This window comes from Neodiprion fabricii, chromosome 1 (genome assembly GCF_021155785.1).
Source record: "Neodiprion fabricii isolate iyNeoFabr1 chromosome 1, iyNeoFabr1.1, whole genome shotgun sequence".
Taxonomy (NCBI): Eukaryota; Metazoa; Arthropoda; class Insecta; order Hymenoptera; family Diprionidae; genus Neodiprion; species Neodiprion fabricii.
The window spans coordinates 26,074,036-26,095,184 of record NC_060239.1 but is presented as its reverse complement, the minus strand read 5'-3'; the positions used below and the strand labels follow the sequence as shown (position 1 = coordinate 26,095,184).

At 39.2% G+C, this 21,149-nt stretch overlaps 3 protein-coding genes and 1 long non-coding RNA gene across 34 annotated transcripts in view; 1 reads left to right on the top strand and 3 right to left on the bottom strand.

Moving 5' to 3' along the window:
* Positions 1–20,481, top strand: part of LOC124181309 (bestrophin-4-like) — a 36,822-nt gene extending 16,341 nt beyond the window's left edge. Inside the window, exons 1-14 of one of the 19 annotated variants that reach the window (XM_046567962.1) lie at positions 3,678–3,694; positions 3,878–3,991; positions 12,011–12,218; positions 12,368–12,558; positions 12,714–13,478; positions 16,245–16,805; positions 16,920–17,054; positions 17,148–17,314; positions 17,633–17,790; positions 18,064–18,294; positions 18,389–18,469; positions 18,609–18,760; positions 18,919–19,059; positions 19,200–20,481. In XM_046567962.1, the coding sequence (XP_046423918.1) occupies positions 16,627–16,805; positions 16,920–17,054; positions 17,148–17,314; positions 17,633–17,790; positions 18,064–18,294; positions 18,389–18,469; positions 18,609–18,760; positions 18,919–19,059; positions 19,200–20,178 (2,223 nt within the window). In that variant the 5' untranslated portion in view covers positions 3,678–3,694; positions 3,878–3,991; positions 12,011–12,218; ... (1 more) ...; positions 12,714–13,478; positions 16,245–16,626 and the 3' untranslated portion in view covers positions 20,179–20,481. Of the gene's footprint in view, positions 1–3,674; positions 3,695–3,877; positions 3,992–4,647; positions 4,771–7,512; positions 7,612–12,010; positions 12,219–12,367; positions 12,580–12,702; positions 13,479–15,937; positions 16,009–16,244; positions 16,806–16,917; positions 17,055–17,147; positions 17,315–17,632; positions 17,791–18,063; positions 18,295–18,388; positions 18,470–18,608; positions 18,761–18,918; positions 19,060–19,199 lie in introns of those variants that run through there. The other 18 variants (XM_046567792.1, XM_046568284.1, XM_046568449.1 and 15 more) reach the window with 18 other exon arrangements.
* On the bottom strand, positions 925–7,826 carry LOC124182601 (putative glycerol kinase 5). Of its 12 annotated transcripts, none has more exons than XM_046570463.1 (14): positions 7,579–7,826; positions 7,184–7,276; positions 6,975–7,106; positions 5,054–5,147; positions 4,855–4,954; positions 4,588–4,747; positions 3,864–3,978; positions 3,481–3,674; positions 3,102–3,228; positions 2,924–3,028; positions 2,599–2,693; positions 2,271–2,434; positions 1,989–2,122; positions 925–1,793 (listed from the first exon to the last, which is right to left on the bottom strand). In XM_046570463.1, exons 3-14 carry the CDS (start codon positions 7,086–7,088, stop codon positions 1,651–1,653), a joined length of 1,545 nt encoding a protein of 514 aa, XP_046426419.1. In that variant the 5' UTR covers positions 7,089–7,106; positions 7,184–7,276; positions 7,579–7,826; the 3' UTR covers positions 925–1,650. The 12 variants fall into 12 exon arrangements, with proteins under 12 accessions (XP_046426419.1, XP_046426162.1, XP_046426249.1 ...); XM_046570206.1 differs by lacking the exon at positions 7,579–7,826 and adding an exon at positions 7,440–7,576; XM_046570293.1 differs by lacking the exon at positions 7,184–7,276.
* On the bottom strand, positions 7,957–10,942 carry LOC124183108 (RNA polymerase II-associated protein 3). 2 transcript variants are annotated; one of them, XM_046571195.1, is made up of 9 exons: positions 10,779–10,942; positions 10,372–10,520; positions 10,132–10,260; positions 9,783–10,024; positions 9,441–9,651; positions 9,115–9,330; positions 8,759–9,001; positions 8,481–8,673; positions 7,957–8,412 (listed from the first exon to the last, which is right to left on the bottom strand). In XM_046571195.1, exons 2-9 carry the CDS (start codon positions 10,513–10,515, stop codon positions 8,324–8,326), a joined length of 1,467 nt encoding a protein of 488 aa, XP_046427151.1. In that variant the 5' UTR covers positions 10,516–10,520; positions 10,779–10,942; the 3' UTR covers positions 7,957–8,323. The 2 variants fall into 2 exon arrangements, with proteins under 2 accessions (XP_046427151.1, XP_046427247.1); XM_046571291.1 differs by having other exon boundaries at positions 10,783–10,942.
* On the bottom strand, positions 17,243–19,008 carry LOC124183839. The gene is made up of 3 exons (XR_006871068.1): positions 18,880–19,008; positions 17,932–18,775; positions 17,243–17,365 (listed from the first exon to the last, which is right to left on the bottom strand). It is a non-coding gene; the product is annotated as an uncharacterized LOC124183839 (long non-coding RNA).
* Positions 20,482–21,149: the final 668 nt, after the last annotated feature.

Sequence of the window (21,149 nt, the reverse complement as noted above, 5' to 3'; positions counted from 1 at the left end):
GTACGCTATCACTATCTGTACGACTCTTCTATACGACTCTTGGGAATAGACTAGACGACGATTGCTGGAATAGACTATCGGTGAAATGATTAATTGATATTCACAAATTATTAAATTAAAATATCACTACATTCTTTTATCAGCGACACAAGAATATGTGAAGAGGCAGTATTGACGAAATTGATATTAAGAAGTATTCGAGTATCAGCCACTGCAGGTTACTCGACTCGTAATTTTTGATTTGTGTTCATTTGTGCGTAAGAATTTTCGAAAATTTTTACGAAAAACATAACTTTCCCCAAAACGTTCCATGCCTGATAGACAAACGACTTATATTGCTCCAAAGGATACGCGTATACATATGTCCATGTGAAATAATTTTATTCCTTTCGCTTTCCTTAAGAATATATTGACCACAACGAAAATGCCTGTTTATGTAACAACGAAGCAGATTGTCATGCATTGACATTGCATGCAGACATTGGCCCCGCGAAAAACTGAACCAATAAACAAAATCCAGTAATCGATAAAAAAAGAAAACCTACATCAATATTGAATGGGGTACGCTGAATAATCGCAAGGAGCTAGAACACCACTTTCATAACTGATATCTGATAAACTGCCTCCAAAAAAATTGTTGACAGATTCGACTAAGGTTAAGTAGAATAATTAAAAGCCTTGATATAGGACACGAACCCGAAGATTAAGTAGAATAATTAAAAGCCTTGATATAGGACAAGAACCCGAATCTATTCAGCCTTTTGCTTCTACTGCAAGTCACTCAGCTGGTTCGGGAACAAACATGGATTGGTGAACTATCACACAAAATCAACGAAAATTTAGAAACGCTATTCATCCGTCAATAAAACCTATAATAGTTAAGCGAGATGTGTTTTTCGGAGGGCCATTCAGAGATCAGACGTATATGGTTATAAAATATAACGATTTATTCATTTGTTATACGTAAAAAATATCTGTACATGTATGATATCAGTTTTCAGAAAAACAAAAAATAATAACATGTATATCTATCATATATCTACGTATGTGCATACATGATACACGTATATCATCATATGCATAATTCTTTCGTTTCCAAATTAGTTATACTTTTGAAAAAGGCACTGTACAAAATGAGCGCTGCCAACTGGGTTTGCAAGATTAAATGCATGGCGTGTGTAAAAATCGATTTATGTTCCAGACTTTTAGTTAAGGTTTTTTATTGCAACGATTTTCATATGAGCTATTCAAAAGCTAATCGGTCATTCTAATATATAAATATTTAATTTAAGGTCAACTGGATTGGTTAGCGCAGAACGACATAGACTTATATGCAAAAAATATAAACCTCATGATTACTACGTGCCGATTCTTAATTACTATATAATATGTACAAAGAGCTGCTTGCGCCGAACACAATTCGATACAAATATTTAGTTCTCGCATATTTTTGAACAGCTTCAATCATAGTTATAAATACATCTGATCGTCGTTCACAGGCAGAAACAACATTTTAGTACGTACATTTACTCTCTACTTTTAGATTTTTCGCTGTAAAACATTTTTGCCAGGTTCAGTTGCAGATGCGATAGAAGGTCACGCTTTGATGAGGAACGATATGAAAACTTTATCTAATTTTTTTTATTAGTATCAATACCAATCCTTGAACCGTTCAACTGCTTTCTGCCATAGTTCTACTATCGCTTGATAATCCTGTTGCCTTTCGCGTTTTGGACTGAACACTTTCTCCACTTCACGAAGTTGAAGTAATTCTTCTCTGCTATTCCACACACCTACGCATACACAAGTGAATTAGAAGCTTATGTCGCACACAGTTCTATGTAACACGTATCAGATGTTGCTTGAACCCCAATTTATAAAAATTTGGAACGGTCATGCGCTCGCATTTTTGACGTTCATTACGTAGAATCGCAACTCACAGTAACGGTGTTTGATGATTGTGCTATTTTAACAGAGGAACGACTTACCAAAGGATAACCCAGCCAAAAATGCAACCCCTAAAATAGACATTTCGCTGCTTATGGCGCGTTCGACTTGCAAACCAGTCACGTCAGCAAGTAGCTGCATCATGAAATCGTTTTTCGAGACGCCACCGTCAACTCTGAGGATTCAAAATTATCACAAGTTATTTCGTGTTTATGAAATATACCGTATAGATTCAAAATATAATGCTTTTTGCAAAAATCTTGGTCAACATAATCCAAATTGACTTTGTGCCATGTAATTATGGCGTGGTTTATTATACGCACCTTATCCTGTGATATGTAAATTCTGTTTCCTGCTGGAGAGACTCGTATATCAGAAGTATCCTGAATACAATACTTTCCAGGATCGAGCGAACTAGATGCGCCTTGCTAGACGTAGGCTTCACTGCGAGGAAACCCGCGGCCGCCGTGTGATCATTGATCGGTGCCTGTCGATGCAGGAAATAGATTATTCATTTATTAAGTATTTCAATTAGAACAGGTATAATCTACGTCAGCAACAACAGTAATTAGTGAATTGCCATTGTCGACGTACGAATTGCAACGATGCTTGTATTATAACGCGGATGTGAAATAAAAATTTAGGACTCACTTGCAATCCGCTAAACGCGGGGATAAAATAAACTCCATCGGAGTCTTTGACGGATTTTGCTAGATCAGACGTTTCCTCAGGCTCGTTAATTATTCCTGTAAATTTCAAGATTGTACGACAATTCTTATACAAGTATACTGTCCTCTTATAAAGTTTGATCAGATTGACTGTCTCAGAAGACATGTAACGCACATTTTCTCAATTCTTTTACGCAATCAAGTCGCATAATTACATCTGCAATTAATGCACCTATCGGAAAATTGGATGCAAATATTGAAACAGACAGTGAGTCATCGATGCACTTAAATGGTTAATCTTCACCCACCAATGGACTTGGCCCATTCGATAAGGGAACCCGTGTCGTTCGATGCACCTTCGACCACGTAGATCGTTTCTGCTCCTAATCGCCAGCCCACGAGCGGATAGAGTCCTGCATAAATTTGAATAGTTGTAAGTATCGACGTTAAAATAGGAACGGGAAAAACGTGGCATAAAGTTTTCACCAGTCAAAGAGGCGTGAGGATTAGTGCCTGTGTTAACATTCACGAAGGTCCCCGTTCCCAAGGTGATCTTCAAATCCCCTGGCTGAAAACTGGTCGATCCAAACAAGGAAGCTGCTTGATCTGCCATCTGCGAAACGTAAATTGAAAATTACTATCAAATGAATTTATTAAAACTTATCTAGATATACCCATAAGAAAAATATGCCGCTGACCGCATGTTTCAAATTACACGAATTAAAACGAAATCAGAAAGTGATGATTGATCAGGTGTCAAATCATTTACAATGAGATTGAAAGCGTTTCTCATACTCTGTAACGAAGTGCAGCTATTCAAACGCTTTATCCAAAAACAGTGTTATTTCCTCGAAGATATACTTACCGAGCAACGAATTGGTATTTCAGCCCCGAACAAATTCTTTGGGACGTTACCGAAATTCCCAGCGGTGTCGACTACCTCGGGGAACATGTGTCGGGGCAGTTTGAACATCTTTATAGCCCAGCCTGCCCATTGCATCGTAAAAGGATCGAAGAGTCCGGTGGCGGAAGCGCTGGATGCGTCGGTTATATGTTTACCTGAATTATATTTTACATTCGTGAGTAGTGAGCTCGAAAATGAACTATTTTATTTGTTTTGCAATTTGAGTCGCAGTGGGGTAGAATTATTCCACGCTCCAAGGAGATCGAATCAGATCTTGACAATACGTTCATGTAGCGATTCAGGATCACTGATATATTGGTAATAACGATTATAAGTATGCCAACCTGTAAATTTGTAGAGAAGCCAGCAATCTACTCCTCCGAACACCGCTTTGCCTCCCATCGCAGCTTCCTTCAGACCAGGCACATTGTGTAACGCCCAAGTCAACCGCAACGTCGTCTAACAATGAAAGGTAATTATAGGTACATCATGAAATACATTTATGAATATAGTATCCCAAACTCAGCTTAAAATTGCTTCGGAAATGCTGATGTAGTTAACGTCGTGTGCCGATCAGAGATTCCACTTTTATAAAATAAATACATTGTATAAAACTGTCGTTGGCGGGATTAACGAGAATTTATATTCCACACAGAGAATAGGTATGATTTCAATGTCAAATTTATATTTATATTCATTGGAATATTAATCAAAGCAAGCGGACGTGACATTTTCACGTATCGTTGACGTCGAGAATAACCTTGCGTTAAAAAAACTTAATATTAATTCGCCAAATATTGCTCGGCACTAGTATTCAAATTTACGTATCTGAGGATTAGATTATACAAGTTTCTTGACATCTGCTGAGTAATTTTATGCGGATCATTTTAATTTAATTAACGGTAAAACCACTCGGGGTTACGTAATTCGTTTTTATGCCGAAAACGTGAGATCTTTGTAAGTACGCTGCGTTACGTGAGTCGATAATACTGAAAAAATCAAGATTGGTATAACGTACTTACTCATATATCCCGTCTATCCGAGCGTACTAATATTGTATATATGTACCTGAGTATTCATCAGCTTCAAGACGCTGCCAGCTAGGAAACGTTTACTCCCAGAAATCATGTAGAGAAAATGTGCACCGGAACGCAACCCCTTCATTGTTAAAGAAGAGTTCCAATCCTTCACCATTTGGTCTGCTCGCAAGTCCTTCCAGGTGATGAAACTGCATCGGATTTTTAATAACAGGTAAATTCAGTACAGTAGGAATTTTATTCGAGAACAAGGCCAGTTTGTACAAGAATTATAAAAATTTTGAAGATCACAACGTACTTGTGATAATGTTTCCCTGTCTCGCGATTCCATGTTGTGAAGCTGCCTCGTTGTGTCGATATACCAATGCATGTGATCTGATTAGCTTCCAAGTTTGCATCTGTAGTGAAAAAATTTTATTGGTATAATAAATGTTCCGCCAAGTGTTTCATTTTAAAGTCTGTTCAACCGATCGACAATAAAAAAATAAAAAAAACACCTTGCAAAGCATCTTTCATCACTCGAATTATAGTCTCCCATAATCGGTCCGGGTCGATTTCTACATATCCGGGTTTCGGATATATTATTTCCACCTGAAAAAAGTTTTACGATTAAGTTTAATGCAGCGGTACTTTGCATAATTATCTAAATGTAATTTCGAAATCCGAAAACTTGTCGTAACCATAACAGCTCAACATTCTTACATCCTACTTTCTCATGTAAACAAAGTGTTCTTAAAGTTCCGACAAGTATTTGACTGATATCTAATCGTAGATTCCTATAATATTAAAGCACGTTACTGAGAACATTTGTCTGAATTATAGATTTGCGCTGAATAATCAAGTATGGATATAATGATTAAACATAGCTTCCATCGTGTTAGGCGCGCTGTACAAAAGTATTCGTACAAACAGCGTGTTCGCAGCTTCAGCCACTACGCTTTAATGTCAAGCACGTTGATTGTGAGACCGTTACTGTAAAATATATCTAACAGTACTACATGGATCTCGCGCCCACATCGCTACTAATAAAAGCGTCTGTGCCAGTCATACATTCATCCGTCTTTCTACCGTGGTATATGATTACATCAACGCTGTCAATGAGCGCAAGGTTTGATAACGGCAGTCCATTCATCCACGTTATATTATTCCGGATTGTTTTCTGTGTTGTTTTGTTTATTTATTTCAATTCAGACGTGCAGCTTTGATGGTTACAAGAAATTAATTTTTTCTTCAAACAGATACAATTATTGCGGACTAGCGAGAATCGGCCAAAAGTTGCAATGGTCAAAAGCAGTTTATTTACTTTACAGTCACCATCTATTGACACTCTAATATATTCTGAATAGAAGCCTCCAAGTTTTATTGCAGTATATAAAGTTGAAGTTGTAATATGAACCGTGTGTATGTATACTTAATCAGTTTCGCAGCAAAGTCAACAGAAATGTTGGACACAAGGTGCTTTGAATTTAGTTCTCCACAACGATCAAGTAAATGTGTGTTATTCTTGTGGGACATAGATTCTCAGTAACGACGCTCATTCTTCTCAGCTTACGCTGACAAAGGAGTTACGAAAAATTCAGTAAACACTGAATAAGGTGCAGAAATATTTGCAGAACTATTCTGATCCACCTGTGTTGCATACTAAAATCTGGCAGCTTATACATTTGTATATAATTTCAGTATTATATAATCTATTACTATAATTATTATATATACCGTCTTATCGCGAACCGACGCTTGGCAGTTTAAAAGTAATTACGTATAGCTTGAATCTAAAGAAACGTTACTATACATTTTCACTAGAAGACAATTGTAAAGAATGCGGCCGTTTAAAACAGATTGTTTATATTCAGGCAATTTTTGGTTTGAATAAATATATACCGCTCCAGTTCTAGCGTACAAAAAGAGGCTATTTTGTCGATGCGGTTAATTAAAATACAGCAGTAGTGAATCCCGTCGCAATAATCACGAAACAATGGTATTCGAAAGTACGAATAAGTCTTTTTTGCAACTGAAATGCGCGTTGTGTGTAATTGCGATATACGTGTAACGAATTTCACCTTTAGAGTGATGTTATTGCTTATTTCCGTAGCAAATTTGTCGATTTTTACACCGAAAAATGTAACAGAATAAATTGAAAGGAACTTTAGCATTTATTATACGCACTGTTATGAATTATGGATAATGAAAATTATTATTTAGGTCACTGTTCTGATATCAGGCACAGATATTGCCAGATCTAGATAATTGATGGATCTCTGTGTAGATGTAATAATTTATCACCCAAGATTCGAGTGCTGCACTTACGTAACTATATAAACAATTAGACATATCGCGATCCTGCACAGAAATGTGAAGCTAATTCCGTGTTGGGTTTAATACTTTTTATTCATCTAGATGTATTGTAATAGATCAAACCTTTTCCGATGCAGCACCAATGGTTCTCACATTCTTGTCTATGATGTGACATCGAACAGTTGTCGTCCCAACGTCGAGCGCCGCGACGTATTTTAACGTTGTCGAACTTGCCATTTGGCTCGAGACATCTATCTGGAAAAGAAAAATTGATGAAATTGTCAATGCTTTTCAAAAGAACCTCCATCCGTGGAACATCGAGCGTTTAGTACCAATTCCGCTCGCCAGGTCCTCGGTTCGTGAACAAAACTTTTCGTCCCATGTGCCGTGTGATCGAAGATTTACAGCGCACCGCGTTCTCACAGCTTTAGTGCAGACCATAGTGTAAGAATATACTTTATGCTCTAAACGAAGATGCGGAGTGGCAAAGTCACGTGACAAGCCCCCCACGTGACGTCATGACAATGATAGTTAAATGTAAATGACGTTATGTGCGGACGAAGCGGATGTGGATGCGCAAGAACACACCTTACATACTTATACCATGGTGAAGACGACACGAGGATCGGACTACTTTATAATGCAGGATTGGGATTTACAGCTGACTGTCGAAGCTGCCGAATCATACGTATGTCAAATGCGCCAAGTCTACAGGGCGCTGACTTACCGACGTCCGTGTTCGATACGCAGAATATGCCGAGTGAGTATTTTGTATCGTTATAAATAATTATCTCGTCCACCGCGATCAGCTCGGTTCGACTAATCCTGCATCTCAAGTCGGGCTTCAACAGCTCGACAATCTCTGTTGCGGTTTATTACGGCCGCGTAGAAACGATGCAGAGTCCCTCGCACACGCCAAATCCTGCGCATGTGCCACGCGTAGCGCGTTACCCACGATTGTTTGAAACTTGACTTGCGTTGGGCTTATTTATAGACGACTGGCCCAGCATGATCTGCGGCAAAAACGAGCTCATTCCGGTCAATCCGGTTTTCTTGTTTTTAATACGTCGATGTAAAAGGAAAAACAAAGCAACATAAATTTTTTCTTCGAAACGGTCACTTTTATTTACCAAAAGAAACATTATGATGTATAATGCTGAATTGCCAAAAAAAAAGTCAGATATTGGAAGATGTGTACAATCAGATTCGTTATCAACAGCTATTAGGCTAAAGAGTAAGATCTTGAGTCGGAAAATTAACATCCTTTTTTATTTTGTTCGGAACGGATAATGAATCAATTCTCACAAGATCTTGGAATATGATAACTCAAAATGTAAAGATTTACAAACACAAGTGTCGACATCTTTTTTCTTAAATTTATGTGAAATTTTCATCTACAATAGCTATTTTACTGGCGATTCAACACCTCATAAACTAGCTGCTGTGCCAAATCAAGCATACCGTGGTTTTCTTTAAACTTCATACTTCTTTTGTAGAGATGCAATTTCATCCTGCGATTTATGTTCAGACACTTCACAGTATTTGAAAATCGTTTTCAAAGCTGTAAAAGATTATTGTATATAGAGTACAATCATTTCCGTAATGTTTAGCTGCTTACAAACATCTTACCATTTTTATCAGCAGTAGACATGAACATAGTAAGAGCACCGAATCGCTTTACTTGTGCAAGGTCTTCGAGATATCGAAATAATGGCTTTTTTCTGTTTATAAATTCAGTCGACAAAATTGTTAATATCTCACTGAATGTATCCGGTTCCATAGAGTCTTTAAATAACTTGTGTATTGTATCTACAGGCATTTGCTGAAATAATATAAAAAATAAGTAACAATGTGTCGAATTGATCATTCGGACTGCTAAATCTTGTAGAATTATCGTCAAACGTTACCTCCAAGTACAGGAAGCGAAATTCTGGGTCCTTATTTTTTTTCCAATTCATGAAAAATTGTACCGTAGTTCTTGGCACAGGTGGTAATTCAACGTGCTCGAGATTTGTTGGTCTAACTTTATCGTGCTCAACTTCTTGCACTGGAATTACTTCACTTATCAGTGGCTCTATTTTCTTGACGGTACCTTCTATATTGCTGTTCCTGGATTCTGTTTCTCTAACTTCTATTCTTCGTAGCGGTTTCTGAAAATTTTAACTTGACAATTTCTCGTTTCATTTAATTTAGTAGATATTTATTGGGAATTAAGAGTATCGACAAATCAAATGGCTTTGTTGTTACTTGTCCCAGCACCTACTTTAGATCTCTGGTGAGGAGGTTTCATGACCGGTTGTATAATAGCGACATCTTCTCCTTCTCCCAATGACCAACAGGGAATTGTTGGTTTTGGAACTACTGAAGATGTGGCCTCTATATTCTGAGGCTTTTTAACAGGACCACCACATAGTTTTTCCCCAATTTTCTTTTCAATTGGTGTATCATCAGTAAGATCAGATTGTGATACAAGTAAGGGCTAAAAATATAAGATTTTTATCCGGACTGTTTCACATTTTACGAATTTCCAATACACCCGTAGACAATTGCAAATCAAAACGTTAAATTTTCGGTCATTTTTCACCTCACCTTTGAGCTTTCGATTTTTTTTTTCACTAATGTCAGCATTTTGCTGGCATCCTTGTTTGACGGATCCAGTTTCAACACTTTTTCTAAATCCTCCATTGCCTCTTTATATTGCTTCAGTTCTTTTCTCGCAGTGGCTCGTCGATGATAGGCTTTTACGTAAAGTTCATCGAGTTGAATAGCTGCTGTGCAGTCAGCTTCTGCCGAATATAAACTAGTAGAAAACAAATTTCTCTTGTTATCGAAGATATCAAATGCCAGCTTATTATGCTACTCGAATAAATCGTCCACAACTGAAAATCGCGAGCAATCCAGAGTTTTGCACTTTGAGCATAGAGAACTCACTTGTCCATCTTGAGATGGCAGAGTGCTCGATTAGCGTAGAACACAGCATCGTAGGGAAATACTTTAATTGCTTTATCGTAAGACTGAACCGCTTGGCTCCACTGTTGTTTTTTGACAAAAACGTTCCCTTTCTCTTTATGAGCTACTGCTTGATTGTGATTTTTTTCAAGTTCTTCTTTGGACAATTCCTCGTCTGATGATTCGTGTTCTTCCTGCCTATCCAATTCTTCACAGGCTTTGTCCTGGAACGTCAGCAAATTCAAGGTAAAAGAGCTCAAAATTAATCTAAAGACAATGCGAAGCTAGTGCTTTGATTAAAAATTTTCAACTCTAAACTTGTGACATTTACCACATCAAATTTATCCCACGAAGTGTAATCTGACGACTTGATCCGTTTCCTATTTGCCTCATTCTCTGTTGTCTTTGGCTTAACTTGTTTGGCAGCGCTCTTTTTACGGCTTCTGATTGGCGGAAGTACCTTTCAGCCAAAATAGCAGGCGCGGTTGAATTAAAAAACTAATTGATTCCTCCTTAACTCAAACGACATAACCTTGTAATAATAATGAAATAGTAATTCAGGAAAATATACCCGATCCCCCGATGCATGCAAAAGCTCAGAGTCTTTACGCTTCATTTGTTCTTCCCAGTTTTTCATGTCGTAAAATTCGCTCTGCAGATCGGAGGAATTGTCACGGACCTGCTTTTGCAGCAGTATCGACCTGTCCACCTCCATTATACCTGAAATATAACAGATTTCAGAATTGGAGATTCATGTACGTGTTGAGTCTCCAAAATTGTTCTTTATATTTTGTTCCGTTTTTGCTCAGGTCCCTAAATTTTGTTTCTATATTTATTTGTTAGAACTCATTCTCTATTTACATATCGTGAAAATAACTCTCAACTATTTGAATAAATGTTGATTCCGAGTAAATAACATATAGGCAAAACAACAATTTATGGGTTATGATTTGATAGTTTTTATGGAATTTTACTGACGCGCCTGAGTAGAAGATTAATATCGCGTGAATTTTGATGAAAGGGTTGCGTGTCACGCTTGTTTAACTGCTCAGTTGCTGAATTTCGTTCAAATCCCGAATCCCAAAATATCTAAGTTTTCGGTTTTTTGTCTTTTGAACCGACTGAACTGACTCAGCGGACTCAGCTGTGGATATCATGGAGTTATAGAGTCTATGTTCGTAAGACCGTGGAGGCGACTCGACTCAACCATTGATCAAAGATTTAAAGATGGCATGCAAAGTCCGATTCGTTCGGCGGGTAATTTGAAAAATTGCGATTTAGTGCTTCGCGTTCGCCGTATGAAGCGCTATTTAAACTTTGAATAATTAAACATGACATTGATAGAAGAAAGAAAAGAGGAGACCCGGTAGTTTCTTTATCATCGGGAGCTGTTTAACACGCAATCCCCTAAGTCACAAATTTTAATTAACTGTTTTCAGTCAACGAACACGATCACCAAACTCCGAAGGAAGACAATACGAATAGAGGCGCGTACGAGATTGACGATATATTATGTAATTGTCCTCGAATTAAAAATATACCTTATTGCATACTCTGTTGCATCACTTGCAACTTACGGAGGGTAGTAAGAATGCGCTAATGAATAAATCGATTAATGGTATCGGGTCATTGTCTAATTAGATAATTGTTGGTGAACTTTAGAAGATTAACGTATACATATGACTGAAAAATGTAGTTACGACTTGCTATTACATTCCGCCTTGCTGTGTATAATTTCTTCGTCGTTTTTCTTTATACAAACAACAAAGCGTATATTTATGTAATTCATCCATGGCCGGAACAAGATGTATTTGAGCGAAATGCTATGGATGACCATTGAAATCGGACTAAGGTCACTCGTGTCGTGGCGGACCAAGTTGCAAGGAATTGGGTCGAATTTAATTTATGGGAAGGAAAGTCTTTATCGCTGGCAGTTTTATTATTCAATAAAGCAACACTGCCGCGACATTCGCTCTATCGTATACTTACGAACTATTTAAATTATAATTTTGCGGAGTACATTTTGAATAAAGGCGTTACTTGGGAAATTCTGCAGATTTTTATTTTGGGTTTTTTTTTGGGCATTTATGTGGCAGCATTCACATTTGTGAATAGAAATATACAATGTCATACATAGAGATAAATGAGAAGGTTTACGATACGTTTATAGACTTTAAAAAAGTTTTAAGTATACTAATTGTCACTATCAGTTTTCAGAGTCAATGGTGCAGGAGAGATTTGTAACATCTGCAGTACAATATAACAGAGACCTGTGTTTCAATCTTACACAAGAAAATGGAATGCTTTTATATTGGTTACTGACCAATTGTACGTCCCTATTTCATATTATCTCCTCTCGCTTGCGACTAACGATAAGATTGTTTATTACCTCACGAGGAATGTCACGTTTACCGAAAGGTAAGATAACATGCGTACGAATTATTTATGCGAAAAAATAAATTACCCATAAGTTGGTAGTAAGAATAAATTTTTCAACTGTTTTAGAAGTTGACGATTTCATTTTTATGCTTCATAACTACTAACTTGTTCAATCTCTTTAATTGAAGATAAAAAATCGATGGTCTTGCAAAACATTAACCATGGGCATGTATGAGGGAAAGTAGCTGATATTAATCCCCGCAGGCCAGACAATATTTCACTATTGTACCACATCTGCTTGGATAATACAGCGTCATCTTAGGAAAAATGGCTTCGACAGAGTTCATCTAATGTCAAGAAATTGAGAAAGAAGGGGGAGGTAATTTTCGAACCACTCTAGGTAGTCTTATTAAAAAATAAACAAATTTATTTTGCTTCCGTCTGTCCTTTGGCCGGGTCATTTTTGGCCACACTACACGTTATCCACTATTTCCAAATATATAATGAAAATATTTGAGTGCAGTATTTTTCCAGGTAAACGATACAGTGCAGATTATCCAGATTTCCTCAAGGATGAAGGGAACTGGACAACGTCGCAGCCTGTGTCAAGCATTACCGAGTATGCAGGCATTGAGCTTGACATTCGACCCTTTTAGATTTTGGGAAACTGCCATCGAATCAAGATCGACTAGCCTCAATGTTAATTATTGCCACGATGCACAGACGAGTGGCTGCCGGCCAGTTTTGTGATGCCAGTTCGCAGCAGTAAGCGAGTAACGCCCGATGGAAACACACCTGTGTGCTTTGCGGGTCTGCATTGTAAAAACAATTCTCGAAATTGTACCCTAACACTCCGTGGTGGATATAGTGATAAAAACTTGTTAGTTCTAAACCAGTGACATTTTATTTCCCAATAATTTGTCTGGTGAATTTATCTGTTTCGACATACTAAACAGCGCACATCTTGCGTTGCGAATGAAAATTCTTCAATTTTTGGATGTGCCTTCAAGCTCCTTTGTACCACAAACATGAAAAAATCAACCAAATTAAAACACTGTGCTCGTGATTGACAACGGCTAATCGGTGTTTGCTCTGATTCGCACACTTAACAAACAAAAAAATAAAAACAAAAGAAAAGCACGCTACAAGTGGATGCAGTCGAGATGTAAAGCATGAGCGCTCTTATAGATTACTCTTCGTAATTTCTAGAAATTAGTTGGCGAATCTTTGGGACCATTCCAATGCCGCGGAACGACCCGCTACAATGACAGAGTGAAGTAGACCCGACATTTTTCGAAGGTAATTCAACGGCCGTTTTAATCATACGATACGTAAGATACGTAAGATACGCCCGAGATCGTCTAACGCTATATACTTTAGAAGCACCGCGCAAAAAGGAATAACAAAAATAAAATTCGCCAACAGGAGACCGAAAATAGGCCAACGGTAGACGGTTTTATAAGTTTTTTGAAGGGCATGTCACCTGCTCCGTTGCTCTCCGTATACCTATAAACAATCTCACGATGTTCATCGAGGTTATTACTGGGGCTTGTTTGTTCCTTGAAAAAAGAACATGAAATATTTGCTGAAATAATTGCTTCATATTGTTACAATCGCTCGCCTAATTAATCCGCGTTGATAAACGTAAACATGATACACTGCAAATTATCCGATCCATGCAGGTCCTTGATGATCTTATCGAAACCTTGTGACCATACTGTTTGATCAAGTGGTTTCATCGTTTTGGGAACTATGCTTCGAGGTATAAAATATCAAAAATTGCAAACGTGCATTTTATCATTTTATTTCTGATCACTTACCGTTAAGGAACGTTTAAGAATGCTCGTAAACACTCTCGTTCCACCTTGATACTCGACTCCACAGCACTCTGTGGCTGAAAATTCTTCTCCGTGGCGGTTGCGGAATAGCGCATAACCGGTGCACCTACTTATGCCGCCTTCAACGTGTCGTGTGAGATGAAATCAGTTTGTCGTCAACTTGTACGAGCTAACAATTTTCCAAAAAGCTTTCCGCTGACGTTCGCCAAGAAACGAATGGAGGGAACTAACTCAACTATCTGTCTTCTATAGATCGAGTGTTAGCAAGTGTTACACTGTCCGAAGCCGATGGTTTTCTCCATCGAAATTCCTTTAAACTCGTTACGAAACGATGAAAACAAAATTGGGAATCCATCGTGATTTATTAATTTCCATAAATTCGTTTCAGACGCATGATTCTGATCGTATTAGAGTTATCTTCCGCTAGGTACGTGACGTGTTCGTCACGCGGTGCCATGAATTTAATGCTCTGCATGCGGTTAATCACGGTGCAAGCATTCCAAGCCGATATTGCCTGTGTAGTCATATTTATCCAGGAATGTTTACAAACCCGGCATTCTCGGTGGCTCTAAAAGAAGCAAATATTTATATAAGAGTGAAAAAATGCATAACAATATCCTGTTAACACATTCTTCACTGGGTCAATCACTCGGTGCAATGACCAAAGAGGGTAAGTCAACGCTCCGAGCATTTTTCGCGGCATGTCATTACTCTTATTATTATTATTATTTTATTTCTATTCTCGTATTCAGATTTTGGACTCTACGGTTTTGCTCGAAGAAATATACCTATATTAAAATACGAACAGTCGCTATACCGAATTGACGGAGGTCGAGTCCTAATATCTCTTCGACTTCAAACTAAATGAAACATTATAATTTTATGATTTTTTGACGAGCCAGTAATAGCTAATTTTTCATCTTTTTGCTCGTTTGCTCCATGCCTGATCAAAGTTAGAACTTAATGAACAGTTTCGATGTTCTGCGGCGATCAAACGGCGCAAGAATCATTCGCCTGTATTGGAGAAAAGGTAGCGCGATATCATTATCTCATGATTGAAACGAGCAAGCCGGGTAAACGCGATTGGACAGCCCCGGAAATCTAATATAAAACTATTTTCTCAGGCGAAATCATTTTTGGACACAGCTATATTTACCGCCGGGCTGCATACTGGCGCGATTCCCACGCTGCGAGGCTCTACGGCGTGTCTCAAAGAGAACAGAATGACCTCCACTCTCATAAGCCACACGATTGATCGACTTGGTCAACAAAGGCGGGAAGCATCCGAATTATATTTTCAGTCTTTAACCGCGTACGATTCAAATCACCCGCCATAAATGTCAAGCGTCTATACCTTGAGTGTTTGATCTGGTGCTCTCTGTTCCAGCTGTAGATACTCGAAACAATTGGAGTTAGCTGTAATGATGCGAAATTCGCGTTTTCATAGATCACCCTATGGCATCGCGTCATTTCCAACGTGGTTTGGTTATTACATAAACAGAACGACGATTAGTTATTGAATTTACAACACGATCGTAATCCGGCTTCGCATGCACGATTCATAACGCCGATCGTTTTGCTTTTATGGATTCAGTGTATGTCGTACGACTTTTTAATGATCCGTTTTCGTGTTTATTTTGTAATAACACATGAGGTTGACCGGAAACTGCAGGGAAACGACTAGGATCGTTTACAAAATACATGATTGGCGAACGATCTTATTAACAACGTCGTTACATCGCGAATCCGTCCTCATCACAACTTTCTGCAGCTAGTTGCAGATCATTTCTTTCATCTCTACTTTAGGCATCGGTTCAACATGTATACCTCCCCAAATTTGAGTAGCAATTTATCACGCAGTAGGAATGAACACGTTTGATAAATCGGATACAGCAATAAATGTTGCGAAAATAACTACAGACGGCAATGTGCATCTTGGATGGAAATGAACGTGGATTCTTCCCCGACCCAAACGCACCTACTGTCCTGATGTATGTACTACAATCCTTCAGCGGTTATTTCCGGCAAACATTGCTGCTGCAGTATGAGCGGTATTTTAAAAGCGAAAATATTCAGAGTACATGACACGCCCGGTTTTTTCCCTTGAGTTTGTCAAGGATGGCCTAGCGCTTTTCCGAGAGCAAGTTCGTCGTACCTCGCAAGCTCTTGGTATTGTCTTGCCCTCTCCCCCTGGGACATTCCCATTAAATCGTTGTGAATTTTTCAGGGTCATATATCAGTTTTATCGTGTGCCTATACCATCACGATTTCAAAAGCGATGTGTTCTGAAAAAAGGTCGCAGATTGAAACCGCAAGAGAAACAATGTAAATTGCTGTTAGCATGTAAAATGAGGCCTCGAATATTCAGGGCGCAAAAATCTGCACATCGACGTGACTGCGAATGGTTTGTGATGATGTGGAAAAGACGCGGCGATTATACGGGGCGATCCATTGCTTCGACTACATATTTGTCAGCCATCCTCTGATCCAGTGAGTTATGTTCATCCTGGGACGTGCGAAATGAGCCGAAGCGTTACGAAAAAGATGTTCAAGGTTGCGAGGACAAAGACAGTCTGAAACGGGGTAGCAAGTGAAGTTGGTATTGCATAATGACGGTCTCGTATCAATATGAAGTTGCAAGCTCAACTAGCGGGGGTTTCACCAGGCTGCTGCTTATGTGGCGTGGATCACTGTACAAACTGATCTACAGGGAACTTCTACTCTTCCTGGTACTCTTCGCCATTCTTTCAACCCTTTACCGCAACGTATTTACCGCCACCCAAAAAAGGTTCGTTTATAGTACTTTTCCAGTGTCACAAATGTCTTTCACCTCTAAGGAGGTTCACAGCGGAGTTGTTAAGATTCGATAGATGAACACGTATGTAAAACTATTTCTTTTCAGAGATTTTGAACAAATCGTGGTATACTGTGACACTTTCATCAGCTTGATTCCTCTGAGTTTTGTGCTCGGATTTTACGTATCGTACGTCGCTGGTCGGTGGTGGGAACAATACATGGCCATACCTTGGCCTGATAAGTGAGTTTAAGAGAATAAGCGTGATCAAGTTTTACAATCCGATTTGTATTGCTCCGCATAGCATGCATTAAAGCCATATTCATCACGTTTAAGAGTGATGCATTCCGTGGCGCTTTATGTGACTGGTAATGACGAGTATGGACGTGTACTGAGGAGGTCCTTAATGCGGTACCTAAATCTCTCCTTGATTCTGGTCCTCCGTTCAATCAGCTCAGCTGTTAAAAGGCGTTTTCCAACCCTCGACCACGTCGTCGATTCAGGTGAGAAAAATTCAAGCATGTTGCGAAAGCCGATTCACAGTCGTCTGGCACCTGTTGGTAAGAATTCGACTTTACGAGATATCTGAGAGTACAAGCTGAGTCACTGAGGAAAAAGTATAGTTGGACCGTCTATTGGCTACGTCTACATTCTTCAATGAACTATATGTCCCGCCGTCGTCTGAACTATGAATAGGAACGAACCAACTATACTTTTGTGCTATTTTCTATCATTGTCCATGCAAAACGGCTCATCTTTGAAGTGGCTTTGATTCGAATTTGTTGCGAATTTATTCAGCCGCGGTCGTGTTTGCTCAACAGGTTTTATGACTGCTTTGGAACTAGAACTGTTCCAATCCGTACCCAGTGTGGAGTTCAACACTTACTGGATACCATGCACGTGGTTTATCAATTTACTAAAGGAAGCACGTCATAGCCAACGGTTGACGGATTCGCAGGGGCTGAAGATTATAATGGAGGTTCGTAGCAAACCTTCTCGTTGGGCAATAATCAATTAATATGAAGCGAGTTTTGGTTCAACAAGTTAATCATGGATAAAACAGTGCAGATGTAAATCTGATAAACCTAATACTAAAAAGCATTCCAAATTTAATAATTACACCGAGACTAGTAGACCATTGTGATTGAGTAAAAGCCATATATATTTTTCGATCGAATTTAAAGTCCCCGCTTGCACATTCAAGTAGATTCACAAAGTGTAGATCTTACATCCGGTTTTTTTATCGACACAGGAATTTAACGAATTTCGGTCCAAATGCGGTCTTCTATGGAGCTACGACTGGGTGTCGATTCCATTGGTGTACACCCAAGTCGTTACTTTGGCGACGTACAGCTTCTTCGCAATTGCTCTCGTTGGTCGTCAGTACATAGAAGGAGCTAAAAAGCCGTTCCAAATGCAAGTCGACATCTACCTGCCACTTTTCACGATTTTGCAGTTCTTCTTCTTCATGGGATTGCTCAAGGTACTTCACAGCTTTTTGACCAATATCAGACCGAATTCAAATACTTTCTGCCGTACAGTAAGCTGCAGATCAGTTGAGCTACGATTTTTTACAGGTTGCCGAGCAACTGATCAATCCTTTCGGAGATGATGATGAGGACTTTGAGTTGAACTGGCTGATCGACAGGCATACAAAGGTAACTGACGGGTAGTCAAACAAAGTATTGCAATTGGACACTGATCTACACAATTTGTAAATCTCGATATTTCAAACATACGTCGAAAGTTGGACATTTTGCCAGAGTGATAAATTAGCAAACGATTACTTTTTCGCAGGTTTCCTATTTGGGTGTTGATACTTTGATGATGAGATGTCCACCGCTGGTTAAAGATATTTACTTCGACACCGAGGACTTGACGCTTCCGTACACTGAAGCATCGGTTCCTTATAAGAAGAAAACGTACCGTGGAAGTGTTGCCAATATGACGTAAGTCTCCCACTTCTATTGTGAATTATTCATCAACAATTGAGCAAAAATTATGGCATTCTATTGGACATTGCCGACTTTCACACTTAGGCTCTTTAGAGTTCGATAGACTTTCTTACCTTCAAATTTTACAATATTTAAACCATGCGCGTGTCTAGGGTACCGGAAGAAAAACAAACCATGTTCTTACCCGACATTTCCGAAGAACTTGAAGAGACCGGAGCGACGTTACCAACGCCGCGTGCGTCATCAGCGAGCCTAGCTACTCATGCGACTGATAGTCCACTCAATAACAGGCGGTAAGGTTGAAGCTGATTAGAAACAGTTATGCAGTTTCCATACCTAAGCTTAAATAAGAACGTCGAATACAAAGAGAGAAATAAGGCAAATTGAATATCTGGAGTCATGATCGTTAGTAAATTAATTTCGTTTGTTTCAGCCAGATCAGCGAGTCCCCTCCAGCTACTCCGCGATTACCTCGAAACCTTTCTGAAACCATTATCCAGTTTGGTGAGGCTTCGATCGAATCGGAAAGAGAACACCGAACGATAGCAGACGCTGTGAAAAAGCTCGCGTCAAAGTCCCTCTACAACGTTACGCCTCAGGCGGCGAAAAAATCGTTTTTTGGCACTGGAAAGGTCACGGCGAATCTCCAGCCGTGGCCAAGCGCCACGAACATTGCACGGTACAACGCACAAAATGCCGGAGACATGCAGCTTTCCGCAATGCCCGTGCCTGCGACAGAGACTATAGACGTTAATTATACTCCACAGAGAAAAAGTTCTCTCAAGGTGAAGCAGTGCCCCCATTATAACGGGGGCGAGCAATCTGTGCCCGTTGAACAAGTTCGGAACGCCGTGCAATGCGGTGTGCAGGGCATTGTTAACACGGCGTTTTCCCAAGAGCGATTGTCGCCTAGTAGCTACAAGAAGAGGGAGGAAAATAGTACCAACTGCAGTTGGGATAGTGCTCATGATGAGAACCGTTTGGAAACGTGTCAAAAACATTCGTGCGTACGTCGCAAAAACTTTTGCCAACACAACACGCGCTCGCGGCCTCCTTTGCGAACGCATAACTCTCCCAAGTATCTTGTTCGACGGCACAAGTCGATGGGGAGCGGTAAGAAAAAGGGTGTTCGGTGGAAATCTGTCGTTGACGATACAGGTGAGCCGACCAATCGGAGGAAAACCATCGGCAGCGTTCCAACTGCTCAGATAATCATTGCCCAGACAGCTGCAAGCACGCCGAATCTCTGTGCTTTAAACGAAAATTATAACTCCTGCCAGCGGAGAAACAGGGATTCGGACACCTCGAGTGCTGACTGCTCTTTGGAGTGTCCTTCAGGCGATGATAATCAGGCCCACAAAACTCAGTGCAAAACGTCGTCGGACAAAATTTTTCATATATCCGAAAACTAGTCGGGTAATTTTGGTTTCCAGGCTATCTGTATAAGTAAATGTGCAACGTTCTGATGTCTTCCAAATGTAAAACGGTACACGATAGCAGGACTAATTAGTTGATAGGGAGTAAAATGTATAGGTATAAAAGACAATCGATTACACTGCGCAATTTTATGAAGAATTTATACGAATGTATGGAAAATCAAAGGGGTGAAATTGACTCTGTTTTTCAATAGTATACTTAATATTATAGATTTGCAAGAATGTATCTTATATGCAGAATGTGAGAGTAAAATATAATAAGGGATATTTTTACAGTGATCTCTTCTATGGCAATGTAACATCTATCACATTTTGTCTTTGTTAACAGATCGTAACATTTTCAGAAAAAAAAACAAATTACATAGCGAATTTATACCCATGCAGAAGATAATTAATTGAACTTTGAATTCAATAATGATTACTGCGTGACGCACATACAGATCTAGATACGATATCTAATATTATCCGGCCCCACAAATTCAGAACAGTTACGTGAGTGCATTTGCAAATGCACAAGTAAATCTGTAGCTATCTTGAAGATCGGAGCTCGATCAAGTAATTGAACATTTCATTGAATCTGAGCTATATAATGAAATAAAAAATCATTTCTACTGGCCGATAGTTGAAGTACGCGGCTTATCGCATGTGTAGCCACGGTCACGGCATCTGTCACCTCTGGGTCAGGCAACCGGAGTTACACGTTCAATTTATATTGCCTATCTCAAGGGCAACAAATAGCCGTGACCGTGGCTGTACTTATAATCTACGTGCGCTGTTGTTTTTTTAGGAGCGCAGCAGCCTGGGCCCCATTTTAGTTACATAAATTGAAACATCATTGCAATAGGTATAGAAAAAAAATTCGTATCCCTAAGGCAGAGGAAGTCAACCAATTTCAGGCAATGATACACTCGCAGAATTTTTCCCGTAACGTATATCGCTCACCAGCT